This window comes from Copadichromis virginalis, linkage group LG3 (genome assembly GCF_057382275.1).
Source record: "Copadichromis virginalis isolate Kocher_CV1m ecotype Utaka linkage group LG3, C_Virginalis_male_GT1.1, whole genome shotgun sequence".
NCBI lineage: Eukaryota > Metazoa > Chordata > Actinopteri > Cichliformes > Cichlidae > Copadichromis > Copadichromis virginalis.
Window position 1 is genome coordinate 53,651,405 of NC_140620.1, and position 13,894 is coordinate 53,665,298.

Consider the following 13,894-nt stretch of genomic DNA (forward strand, 5'->3'; position numbering starts at 1 on the left):
TGAGGCTTCAGACACTGAGTTTGGGTTTTTTTTTTTATCATTTTTTAATGATCAACCTATTTTTCCCTTTTTGGCTGCTGTGAAGTCATAGCAAACAAAAATAGGCTTTAAATAAACTGACGCATTTGCGTGAAATCTTTAAAAAGTGAGGCCATTGCAATGGAGTTGTAAACCTGCACTTTGTTCTACTGGCCAGCAGGGGGAGTTGCTGCAAAAACAAGTGTATAAAGGTTTTAGGCTGGGCATGTGAATACTGTATGAGCACACAGTGTCTGTTTATCTGTCAGATCCAGCCCTGCTCAGCTGATTTCAAAACACTGAGGTGACAATGACAAAGAACTTTTTTACCCCACTAAACCATGTATTGTGCCACAGACGACAGTCCATTTTTATAAGTCTTTGCTTGAAGGTATGAGTGGCTGTCCATGCTCTTTCTCTGCCTGGAGAACAGGGTCGGACATCAGTTACTTCATTACTTACACATAGCTAATAGTGGGTTGAACCTCTTTTTGCCATCAGAACTGCATCAGTTCTTCATTGCATAGATACAAGATGCTGGAAACATTCATCAGAGATTCTGGTCCATATTGACACAACAACATCAAATCTGCAGCAAATTTGTTGGCCGCACATCCATGATGTGACTTTCCTGTTTAGCCACATCCCAAAGATGCTCTATTAGACAGTGATCTGCTGACCGTGATGGTCATTTGACTCATCGTTATGTTCAAGTTTAAGTTTACGATGTTTTAGACCAGTTGGGCTTTGTGACATGGCGTGTTATCCTGCTGGAAGAAGATGGGAATACTGTGGTCTTGAAGGGATGGACATGGCCTGCAACAATTCTCAAGGAGGCTGTGGCAGCTAAATCAACATTTGGCTTAAAAAAAAAAAAGCCCAAAGTCCCCAAAATGATCCCCAAACATAAAATAAAGTTTTAATCCTGTTGGAGTGATGCTTGTGAATGACTTGTGCAAACCTAGTGTTGTTAGCTGTCTACGCCTGCTTGGCTGCAAGAAGACCATGTTAGTCTACAACTGGTGCAGAGATGCAGAGCCTGATGTAAGCACATGGTTACACTGTGTTGGTGTATTGTGACCTTTGTGCTGCCCTCTTCAGATATCTCAGGCAGTCGCATGTAAATACTTCAGGAAAGTAAACACTCTGAAAGCTCCTGGACCAGACAACATTCCAGGTCGAGTTTTCAAAGCATGTGCCCACCAGCTGGCAGATGTCCTGACATCATGGTGCGGCGACAACAACCTGCTGCTTAACGTCAGCAAAACCAAGGAGCTCATCGTGGATTACAGGGGACTGCAGAGAGGAGGCCACACCCCCATCCAGAGGTGGAGAGAGTCAGCTGCTTCAGATTCCTGGGCATCAACATCAGCGAGGATCTGAGCTGGTCACACCATGTTGGCGTGATCATAAAAGCAGCAAGACAGCGGCTCTTCTTCAGAAGATTCAGAATGAACCCCAGAATACTTACAAACTTCTATCGATGCACCATTTAAAGTATTCTGATTGGCTGCATCGCCACTTGGTACAGCAGCTGTAATGCTCTGGACCGCAAAGCTCTGCAGAGGCTGGTGAGAGGTGAACTGCCAGCCATGCTGCATAAGGAAGATGCAGCGGATCCCAGCCACAGACTTTTCACACTCCTGCCGTCCGGCAGGCGGCTCAGGAGCATCCAGACCCGCACTACCAGACACAGAGACAGTTTTTACTCACAAGCCATCAGACCTTTGAACTGCTGATATTCCATACACACCACTACACACTCACTACAATTACAGGACTCTGCACACCATCACTTCAACAAATGCCACTTAAATGCTCGTTGCACAACTTTGCACAACCTGTAAATACTCTTGCACAAACGCGTAAATACCAACTCGTCTCAACGCTCTAATATTTAATACTTTTTTTCTCTCCTTTTCTGCACACTCTCTATATGCTCATGTAAAGCTGAGGAGCACAAGCCAAAGAATTTCATTATGGATAAATGTGGCTATACTTTTTATCTGTACATGACAATAAAACGTGAATCTTTGTCCAAGCCTTTAAACGTTTTCACATACTTACAGACTACCTGCAGGTCTTAACACGTTCTCACTCCACACAGCACATTCTACCGGCTGTTGGGGGACCAGCAGCAGCCAATGTTTGTTTGTTTTTTTGTCTTTACGCCCCTGTTTGTTAGATTTTGTTTGGTTAGAGTTCTGAAACTTACAAATGTGTCTTAGTAGTTGTGCGAAGGTTTATCATAGGTTATTTGTTTTACATAAAAAATAGAATATGTGTACTGAAAAATATGACTTCTAAAAAAAGGAAGAAAGCACAACATGTCAGTGCGTGCGTCAGCGTGTCTACATCAGAAGGAGGAAGCGTACCACCCACTTCCAGCCTCCCACTATTTTTCTGTGCCTTCCTCCCAAGAAGCTGGAAGCGAAAGTAGATCAGAGACATGGCAGACGTCTCTCTGCTTTTGCTTTCTGAACAGCTGTGACCACACAGAGTCTGAGAAGCAGGGGACCCCGTTTCAAGAGCGCTTCCCCCGCTCTCCTCACAACAGAAACTCAGGAGATAGAAAGTTTTCAGGGGGAGAGCTGAACACACGGGATCAGCAGGATGTTCCCAAGTTTGTTAGTTCTGTGCTGCCTGTCTCTGACGATCGAGTCCAGTCACGGTAAGACGATCTACACGTCCACGCTTACAACACATTTACCTGGGTTTTTGTTATTGCCTGCTTCTTTGACACCTTTTCCCAGTTTTCTCGCTCGGGTCATTTGCGGTGATTCCCACTAGTGACGTCACGTCTGGCATTCGCCACTGTGTAGCGGAACAGTAAAACGGACTCTGGAAAAAGAGAAAACTTTGTGGGAGAATGTGTTTCGTGTAAATCGCGCGTGTAAATCCTCTCAGCGCACCCCCATGTTAGTATTCCAATCCGGATTCTGTTTACGTGACAGAAACAGGAGGAATCTGACTTTTTTTAAATTATCCACGTAGAAATCCGAAAGCAGGATCAGATCTGGTAAATAGACTGTTCAGCAGTCGAAGTGTGCGTAACAGCTGTGCCTTGAGGGAAAGATTTTTTTCCCTCCTGAGTGACTGGCTCAGCGCAACAGCTTGCTTGGCGAGCCACATAAAGCGTCTTTATTCGCTGATCCTGCAGATGTTGACTCATTTTCTGTTCTTTCTCCTCCTTCACTAAGGCGAAATCTTACCACCACGAAATGTGTCCCTGCGGAGGATTAACGACTTTGATCATAACGTGACCTGGGTACCACCAGAGAATTCTGTCGATTACCAGTATAAAGTGTCTACAAATACAAACGGACAAAAATATGAATCCACTGTAAGTACGCTTATATGTGTATATGCTTACTTTAAAACCTCGTATATTCATTGTGATTACACAACGTTTATACCCCATAATTTAAAAGTCTTTCATCAGTTAATAACCAATAATTCCCGGAAAGACCGCTGCTAAGAGACTGCAAGTAATCTCAACCACCTCCTGGAAGTAGAGGCTCATTATTTGCATACTGCTGAAAAACATTTTCAGATATGAAAAGTAGGTTTGAGTAATTTCTAGATTTTGTATAGACAACCGCTATTTTAAGTTTTGAGGGGAAGACTGTGTTGTGTTGCAGCGTACCGTTTCTCCAGCTGCACTCTTGTGGACCTCACATGTTTTAAGCCATGACAGCTATAGCTGTGTGTATGTGTGGCACTGAGTCCTGGGCTTTCTAGATCTCGCGTGGTAACCGGACCACTGTTGTCTTCACCCTCCACATCTTCTCTCAGCCTTTGGTGTTTCTCGGGCTTCTTGTGTTCCTTCTTCCTGATGTTTCTCTCTCGGTATTGCTACATCTATTACCACAACCCTTTTGTTCTGCATGTACACCACAACTATGTCTGGTTGGTTAGCCAGTTCTTCAAACAAAAGATCTGGGATTGGTTTAGACTGTTTACTCAAATTATTTTTTTTCTTCTCTTTTTCTCTTAATAGCAGGGCACTTCCTTAGTTTTGAAGGGGTTAATGAATGGAAACGTCTTAAATGTGTCTATCAGAAGTTTTTGGAATAAGTCATCAAGCGAGCCAGTGGTCGTCAGTGAAACTAATCCAGGTAATTCTCACCACTAACTCTGCTTTGTTGTAAAAAAATGCTTTTGAGCCACATATGAAGCAAATTGCTGTCTATGTGTTTGATTATTAATCTGTGTCTGTGTCTCTGTCGCTCTCAGAGCTGGTGACAGATTTTCAGTGCTACGTCCACTCCCCAAAGCAAACAAACTGCTCATGGTCACCAACCGGTATCGCCGCAGATCTCCGTTTCTTCTACAAGTATGTGCTTTTTTATTATGCAGTTTAAAGAAATAGAAATTCAGCATTACGCAGTACAGGTAGTTTTGTAATTTTGCAACACTTCCTGATAGTCAGTGGTCACTCTGAGCTGAAGTGGAAGTAATGAGCCAGAGTTCAATCAGGGCTAAATTCTTGTGTTTAATGGCTCTGTCTTTTTTGCCAGCTGCAGGCTGTTTGTTGGGGGTGTGGGGATTTATGCATACAAAACCAAACCATATTTGGCAATGTAACATTAAATGAAGAGGGTTGAGTGTTAACTCAAGCCAACTGTAACACGCCGGAGCCCTGATATCCCAATGGACTGCCGTTTAAGGTCATGTATTTAAATAGGCAAAACCTAAGCAAATTAAGTAAACGTCTTCACAAACTTGAAACAAATACGTTGCAAGTAAAAAGAAAAAGAAAAAAAGAAAAAACAAAGAAACCCAAAAGCAAATACTGAAATGAACTAAAGCAACACAGCGGTTTTCTGCATGACAATCCATAAAAATGAAGTGATCTTGGACACAAGTGGGGATCATGTATCCAAACGCATTTTTATTTATTTAACTTTTATATTGCCAATCCAGAGCATAAGATATGTTACCAGTTTACATAGGAAACCCAAGACCTGCTGAATTGTACAAAGAGAAACTCTGCTGCTCGTTCAGTGTAGTCCTATTGCCCTCTTTTGTTTTAAAGGGCACACAGAATTATCATAAATAATAATTTAACACACATATAAAGGAAGTGGCAGCTTCCCACTCTCACTCTCTTTGTCACATCAACAGCAACATGACTTTATATTAAATGTATGAGCCTCACCAAAGGGGAGGGGAGATGTGTCATGAGAGTGCATAAGAACATTTCTTATTAGAATGAGCAGCAGGACTCAGTTACACATTAACTCAGTTTTTGCATTGGCTGAACAAAACCAGAATTATTCACCCCTGCTCTTACCTAGGGCTGTCCCAGGGGAGGAACCTGGAGGCAGGTCTGTGCTCTGACACAGAAGTGCTCTTTTGGGGTAAAATGGTACATTTAATGTGCAGCTTGGTGATTATTTAAAGGGCACCTGCATTAGAAGAAGGTATTTTAAATTTTCATCCACACTGCCCGGTAGCCAGTGCATCAAAGATAATATTGGAGAGGTATATGTTTAATCCGTCTGGGCCACAGAGCTCCACTGTTATCCATGACCCTAACACTTAAATGAGGTGTTTCTGCTGTAAATAACCTACCACACCCTGTGGAGTCAACTAACTTAGATAAATGTCTCGCGAGCTGTCGAGCGTAAAGTGAGAGGTTTCTGTATTACGAAAGTGGCTCTGTTTTTAACTGGCTAAATCACTACGCTAACTTGTAGCGAACACGTAACAAGTTCAGGAGCAGAGCATTTCTTTGTAAATCGGCTATAAGCACCACATTTTCACTGAGTCTTTTATTTACATCATTTCAAGTGTATTATAAATTCTCTACTATATATATATAATGGTGTTTTATATGTGCAGGTTGTTAGGCGTGAATACTAAAACCACTGAGTGAAGAGCAAACTGTGCCTAGTGTGGGTGAAATTTCTGTTATTAAAGTCTGCAACACAGTCAGCTGTGGTCAAGCTAATGTAATTGCTGGATGCAGGAAAGCTAACACACATCAAACATCACAGTTCTACAGTCACGAGAGCGCTAACCTTGGGATTTCCCAGCGTCCCTTTGATAACATCACACACACTCTTTGTATCTTTTCAGTTACAACAGTCTTTTGTCCCACCCGGGCTGTTGCTGGCCAGGGAAGACTTTCCCACTATCTATTTTCCAGGCAGCACCTGGCACTGGTCTTCTTGTGAGTTTCCCTAACAATTAGAGGTTAACTTAGTGAAACATCGTTAAGCATATCTAAGAAGTTTTCACCAGGTCATATTGACACACACACATCCTTCATCTAAGAAGGAAAAGGTCAAACTAAATCCAACAGTAAAGTTCTACAGACCTAAATCTAAATGTGAATTTTCCCCCGTTACACTAGCATTATAAGGAATTATAATCATTATATCCTCATATCATTATAAGGGAATGGGTAGGGGGCGCTCACGGGGATCATTTTTTGTGGGAAGAAGAGTCTTATGACCTGTGAAATGCTGCTTTTTATATGAGCACGCTCAGAAGCTGAAGCAGAAAGCTCTGCTTAACAGTGATAACTTTGATCTCCAGCAGGGGTTTTAGGTTCAAACTTTTACTTGCAGTATACCCCTCTGACTCGTTGATTGAGATGACCTCTGGGAAGGTTGTATGTACATATTGGCATTCACTTGGAGAGTGTTATTCCTCACTGTCCACTGATTTTGTCAGGATGCTGTTGAAATTACTCAAAGATGTGAGAATTGTGTGTTTAAGTTGTTGCTTCAAATGTGTTATGACTGCACTCTTGTATCCAAAGCACAAAGGCTAACTTTCACAATAGCGCCTCTATTGCCTCACCCGTCGACATCGTCGAGAAGTTCATTGTCAACATAAACTTTTTAAAGTGTCTCAGATAACGAAGGTGACAATGACATTATTATGTGCATATATCATGGTATTTGCACAATATTGTTACCAAGACGAGACTGAATCCAGAAGTCACTCCTGTTTTGTTAGGCTGCAACAAAGACCCATTTTCCTATGAACTTTTGTCTTCTTTGTTTCCCAGTGAGAGCACAAATAAGGAAGTAAAAGAAACTGTTTAATTATACAGTTTCATAGATGTTAAATTAGTATCTTAAATTAAAATGTTTTTGTTTTTTGCATCACAAAACTTTACAAAACATTGCATAAAACTGCAGCATCGCTAGTCCACGTAGCAAAAGGCTGTAGTTCTAATGAATGCGTTGACACTCTAGGTTTCAACACATTCATGCGTCACAATTGTGTCCAAACTTGTACTGTAGGTACAAATATTGTACATGGTATTGATAACTGGCTGTTTCCCACCGGGTGGCTTCTTTGTTAAACACAGTTATTACATTTTGCATTTAAAATATCCAACAAAATGTCACGAGATTAAAGAAATACTTCAAATTTTATTATTTTATTCGGTGGCTGAGTCCCACAGTCTATGTGATGCTGTTGTTGCACATTAGCAAGAAACACATTTCCCCTGCTTATTCTATTCACCAGCACCGAGAGGCAAAAGCATGCCAGTGTCTTATTATTAGTTCATTGTTTTGTCCTTTCCTTTTGGAATATACCGTGTGTTGGTAGAAAAGTAAATCACCTTTTTCTTTATGTTTCCAAGGTCTGAGGTTGAGTGGAATGAAATCGTCAGTGGAATAGAAGAATGCCCATCGTATACTTACACTGATGATCTGAGGACTGGCTGTTATCTGCCAGTGAGCACACAACATATTATAAGCGTCTTGTTTAACACAACACTGAACAACAAAACTGTCAGGAACACCTTCCTTAAACGCCTCATTCGCTTTGGTAAGCTGTGTAGTGGTCAGTGCTAATTCAGAATTTAAAAGTAATGCGAGAGGAAACTTGTGTTGAAATATTTTGTGCTTCCTCATTCAGTTTCTGGGGTATAATTTGTTCTTTCTCTCCTTTCTTGGAAATATTTTAGCTGTTATCATGGTGTGTGTGTGTGTGTGTGTGTGTGTGTGTGTGTGTGGGGGGGGGGGGGGGGGGCATGCATCTGTGTGTATCTAGCACTGTGTATTTTATGACACAATCTAGAACTACCAACTTTTCGAAAGGCAAAATACACACTGTTTTGCATTATGATTTGCATTTAAGGCACCTCTGGCTAGCTTGTACTAACTGCAACATCTGTCTGTTATTCTCTGTGCAGTGAGACCACCGCCCCTTAACTGGAAAGTCGAGAAAAGTGGGAATCAATTTAATATTACTTGGTACCCTCCTGAAGTGATTGCACAGGACGAGTGGGAATATATAATAAATTACACTAAGTGTGGTCAACTAAAAGTAAGAATAACAACAATACTATCTTACTTTGTCTGTCACGTCCATTAGTTTAAAGTAATGTGTGTTACGATTGTGTTAAAAAACGAATAACTGAAAGCACTTAGAGCATAGGTGTCAAACTCTGGCCCGCGGGCCAAATTTGGCCCACAGCCTAATTACATTTGGCCCGCGAAGCCATACCAAATTACTATTAGAGCTGGCCTACTGGTATTATACAGCTAATATATATATTGTTTAGTATTAAGCTTTGCTTGTTCCATATTCAGTTTTTCAGCAAAACGTGTTTGAGCACATAAGAAAAGATTCATTCTTATATCTGGAGGAATAAATATATTTCAAAAAATACTAACGTTAGCCCGCGACTTTGTTCCAGTTTTGAATTTTTGCCCACTGTGTATTTGAGTTTGACACCCCTGACTTAGAGAATGAGTTCCAGCATTAGAGTGAAGTTGGAGGACACGGTAAGGAGTTCAAAACATTGTGTGGGAGCTCATATAAGACATGGGGTCCTTTGTGTTAAAAGACATCTGTTAGAGGCTAACTCATATTTCAGTGGACAGATTATATAACCTTTTTTTTTTTTTTTTAACTGGGAAAGTCTTGGAATCCCAGAGGGGGAGGAGGAAGTGGCTAAGGATCAGCTTCCAGGGCTCCCTCTGGAACAGGACTTAGCTTAAATACAACCTTAAGCCATGCTAGCATGATAGCTCTTGGTTTGGGAATAATGGTAGCCATCATATCCAGAGAAAATAAGAAGAGAAAATAAGGAGAAAATTACAGACTTTTCTCCAAGCAGCTAAAGCAGCTTTTTATTTAAAAAAAACAAACCCTCATCAGTTATAGTGGCGGTTGTTATTATATTTGGCAGAAATCGACAGGGTCCCAAGTAGATGAGTCCAAATTAAATATTTAAATTTGTCCTTTATGGTTACGTGCTGAATTTTGCAAACTCACTGATGTTTCTCTCAGGATGAAGTTTTAATCAACTGATTCAAGGCTCAAATCGATCGTTTCCCTCAAACACTTTTCACAGAGTCCAATAATACTAAAAGAAAAAACATCACACGAGCTGGACCGGGTCCCTCACTGTAGCTACAGCATGGCTATCAAAGCAAAGTATGGAGAAAAAGGAGAAACACCGTGGACCGACCAACAGTATTTTGGTAAAGTCATTTTCTGTTTTGTGTCTTTTTTCTAATCTTGTGTTAATAAAAAACAGAATGCACTGACTTATTATTTGTTTTTAAATTATAAAGGCCATACATTCTTCTCTGGGGTGGCTCTAGTGCAGGTCATCTGCTAATCAGAAGATAGTTTTATCCCTGGGTGTAAATGGATGAATGAAGCCGACATGTTATTTTCTCTATTAAAAAAAGCTGAAAGGGGAAAGTAACATCAAAGGCTGAAACATGAAACAGTTTCATTGTTGCTGAAATGAATGCTTATATGTGTTTGCATGCAGAAGCAGACTCGGGCTTCAGTCCATTAGTGTTTCTTGCGATTACAGTCCCATTGGTGGTTGCCACCCTGACAGTCCTGACTGTGATGTGTTACCAGAAGTAAGTAAAAAGTCTCTTCTTCTTACTGAATGGATCCTGTTGTTCGTTGGCTTTGTTTTGGTTTTATTTTGTTCTGTTTTTTTGGGGCTGCGCTAACCTCTGATATCTAACTGTCTCTGTGTAGAAACAAGGATACTATCTTTCCCAAAGTACCAGAGCCTCGGGATCTCCTCAGTGATATCTGCGACAACAACAATAAGGTGAGTTTTTTGCTCTTAGGTGTACTTGTGTGCTCGTTTCTCCTTTTCTTTTTCTTTGTAAGTGCATGCTTCTCATAATCACCGAGGTACTGCAAATTCTTAGAACTGCATTTGTTGTTGTTTTTCTTTGAATGCCAGGCTACAGTTGGCTTTCTCTTAAACACTATCACATTTTCTTTTCTACTTCTTCTTCTTCCTCTTTTCAGACGGCCCTGTGCAACTTTCAGGCCATGGCGGTGGAAGAAGACAACTGTAAAATTGCTCTTGTGGTAGAGCCCAAAATCAACAAGCCAGACTGGTGATAAGTGCCCGACGTCCCCTCGTGCTCCCAAAGAAGAAGAGCAACTAGAAGCAGCTGCTGCTGCTTCAGCACTTTGTATTTAGTGCTGCTAAAATCTGATGCCATGAATCTCACAGGGAAATACAAGACTGCATGTCTTTATCATCCCTATGGAGTGACACACAACATATACCAACGCATTAAGTTGATTCTGTATTCACAGCAATGCTCCCATGGCATTTTGATCCCTTATCAACATGCTTTGTTTGCACACCGAAGTGGTTCCTTTTTTGGAAATCATGTCGGTTACATAATCGAGCCTAACACAAACGTCCATTTTAGTGCAGGGTCACAGCTTTGCATTGCACCGCCATGTGTCAGACACTGTGAGGCTCTTTGGACCCGTCTGCTGCTGATACAGATGAAACAACAACAACTGCAACCCCATCGGCAGCAGACAGTAGGCGGTTGGTCGTGAGCTGAGCCTGAATGTTGAGTCAAATCAGAACAGCGTCATCCACGCATGTATCCCAACAGACTTACTACCTTTGCACCGCTTACAGGGCTGCGAAAAAGCATTTGCCCCCTTCCCGATTGCCACACTTAAATGTTTTATCAAGGAAATATTAGCATTAGGTAACACAAGTGAATATAAAATGCAGGTTTTAAATAATGATTTCATTCATTAAGGAAACAAATCTATCCAAAACTACTGTTTCCTATGTAAAAAAAGTAACTAAAATGTAACTAAAAAATTGTTGGATGGCCTGAAATATGTAAGTGTGACAATCATTAAGTGGGCAAATACTTTTTCACACCGCCCCAATGGTGTCACTGTCACAGCTTAAATGTTTTTACTTCATATATATGGAAGACTTACTGAGCCAGTCTGCTGTTGACCTGTGAGCACTGTCCCTGTCCAGCTGCCATTAACTGTATTAACTGCCTTGGATTTCTTGCAGCCTGGTATGCTGTACATAAGAAACAAAGACATGCCCAGCTTTCTGAGAGTATACGATGTAATGAATGTATCACTTAGTTGCCTACTTTACTAAGAGTAAAAAACAAAAAAACAGGGAACAGATTTGCCGTCTTTTGTTTTAGACGGCCAGAAGGCTGAAAGGTTATACCCACATGTCCTTATGAATCATCAGCCTCATTGTTTGGTCTGTTAGTGGACAGTAGTCTGGGAAATACCTCATGCTCTTGGAGGAAGGAAATGGTGAACTTTTTATCAGAAGCAGAGGCTGATGATTTAGCTTTTAACAGCACCATGTTTCTCCAGCAGGCCTTTAACAGAGGATATCAGCCTTGATGAAAGGAACACCCTGTGCTTGTTTACCTTTTTACTTTTTTCTCAAGTAGAGATATAAACCACCTTCTTAAGTTTCTTTTTAACTAATGCTTCCACGTTTGCCCCGTAGCCAGTCACACGGCTGATTCGTCACCTCAGTGGTGCTCACGGTCGAACGTATAGTTTGGCTTCTCCTCCTGGACACTTAAACGCAGTGTAAAAACACAGAAGTCTTTGTGTGATAGTGTTTAAATGTTTTGATGAAATTATTATAGTGTTCAATGCTGAAAATAAGTTTATAATCGACTTTATTTTACTTCCTCTGATCTGTTTTTTTTTAATGTCCCACAAGTAAGATTGTTTTTCTTCTTTTTTTCTTTTTTGTGGTTTTTACACATTTCTCATGAAGTATTGAGTCTTTCTCGTGTTTGTTTGGGTTCATGTGTGGGACTTCCAGATAAGCTAACTGAGCTTAGACTTCATGTGGAAAATACAGAAATCTAATTTCTCCTCTAAGAAATTTGATTTCTGTATTTATACTTAGCCAAAGGAGCTTGCAAAGAAAAGCGTCTGGACTTCTTTAAGTTACTTGAAGACGTTCTCAAAACTGGATTATAGATGGCAGAGAGTTGGTGTCGTAAACCATCTTTCGGTGGTTTACGACCCCTTCCCAGACCCAGATCCCAGATCCCTTCCCAGACGCCTTAACGCCCACTCACATCCTGGGCCATCTGATCTCAGGAATTCGCATGATAAGGTGGGGCCAGGTTTCACAATGAACTCACCCGAAACTCTGGCTGATTGGGACCCACACCCAGTTTCACACCTTGGCTCAGGCGATTAGAGGATCATCAGGGGGTCCTTTTGTCCCTCTGTGGGGGGTCACTCCCACTAGGTTTATATCTGGGACTCTCCACCATTTGACCTTAGAACTGAAGAAGCTTCTCGGATGAGAGGTGAAACGTCTTCAAGTAACTTAAAGAAGTCCAGACGCTTTTCTTTGCAAGCTCCTTTGACTACGATGACCTGGATGACTGAGAACCTTCACAGACATATTTATACTTACTTTTTTTTGCTCTAAGTCTCAGCAAAAAAAGTGAGTAAGTATTTTCTCCATATGTTTATCATCGTGTTAATTTTAAGAAGACTGTATAATAAATAATGCAAACTTAATATTGTGTGAAATATAGACGGATAATAGATATAGAGAACTAACTGTTTATGTTTCTGTCCTCGACTGTTTCACAAGATTGGACCAAACAAGCCATTTGATGCTGTCTGTCTTTTATTCTTTAAAGTATGCTTCCTGGCAGCTTGCTGCACTCTTCCTGGGCCCTGTTCCAGGAGGGAGGTTCAACAAAACTTCGACTTTAAAAATAAACTCTGAGTTGATTGCCTTTGAAATCGCAATTTTTTTCCCCCTACAGTTTTCAGATCCAGAACAGTTGATCAGAGAAGTTCGATGAACTCTGAGTATATTTACTCTTTCATGTGCGTGTTCAGGATGTTTATTAAGTAGGGAAAGAAAAACCATCATCAATGGAGCTCCATTATCAGGATTGCCCGTGGGTAAATAAACAGCAACGCCTCCGTTTTAATCCTGTGGACCGAGGAATGTGAACACAGCGCAGACTGTGGCATTTATCTTAAAAAAACAAGAGGGGAGAAGAGAGATTGTAATGAGCTTATCATCACTGACAGTACAAAAATTTGAATATGCAACATATCATTTTCCAGAATGTTTGCTGTTATTTACTCAGCTTTAATTTTCATTAGATAAAGCCAGAATCCAGGCCAAATTCAAATTTGCCTCCACAATACGCGAACAGCTACAAGTTCTGCTTTTGCTCATCTTTGCTGTACGTATGTGGCCGGTCTCTCTGGCCACGCGGACAAACACCTGACAGGGGCACAACGTTCTCCACAGCCACTGTTTCTAGATGGCGTGGCAACATGGCGGCTTCTGCAAACCTGTTTATTTTCTACGTTTATGAGAATGCATGAATTTGTTGGCAGAGGTAACTGCACACATTTCAGTGAGCAGGAGGCCAAGATTTTTTTATGTGTCGTGTGTTAGATTGTTTTTCTTTTTTTACACATTTCTCATGAAGTATTGAGTCTTTCTCATGTTGAATTGACAGTTTGTTTGGGTTCATGTGCGGGACTTCCAGAAAAGCTACTTGAACTTGGACTCCAGTTTCATGTGAAAAATACAGACATCAAATTTCTCCTCTAAGTCTCAGCA

At 41.0% G+C, this 13,894-nt stretch overlaps 1 protein-coding gene across 2 annotated transcripts; it reads left to right on the top strand.

Moving 5' to 3' along the window:
* Positions 1 to 2,406: 2,406 nt before the first annotated feature.
* Positions 2,407 to 13,046, top strand: il13ra1 (interleukin 13 receptor, alpha 1). 2 transcript variants are annotated; one of them, XM_085451701.1, is made up of 10 exons: positions 2,407 to 2,689; positions 3,219 to 3,361; positions 4,022 to 4,136; positions 4,255 to 4,354; positions 7,628 to 7,815; positions 8,183 to 8,316; positions 9,350 to 9,479; positions 9,779 to 9,875; positions 10,000 to 10,075; positions 10,282 to 13,046. In XM_085451701.1, the coding sequence occupies exons 1-10, from the start codon at positions 2,632 to 2,634 to the stop codon at positions 10,375 to 10,377; spliced, it is 1,137 nt and encodes a 378-aa protein (XP_085307827.1). In that variant the 5' UTR covers positions 2,407 to 2,631; the 3' UTR covers positions 10,378 to 13,046. The 2 variants fall into 2 exon arrangements, with proteins under 2 accessions (XP_085307827.1, XP_085307826.1); XM_085451700.1 differs by having other exon boundaries at positions 2,408 to 2,689; positions 4,019 to 4,136.
* Positions 13,047 to 13,894: the final 848 nt, after the last annotated feature.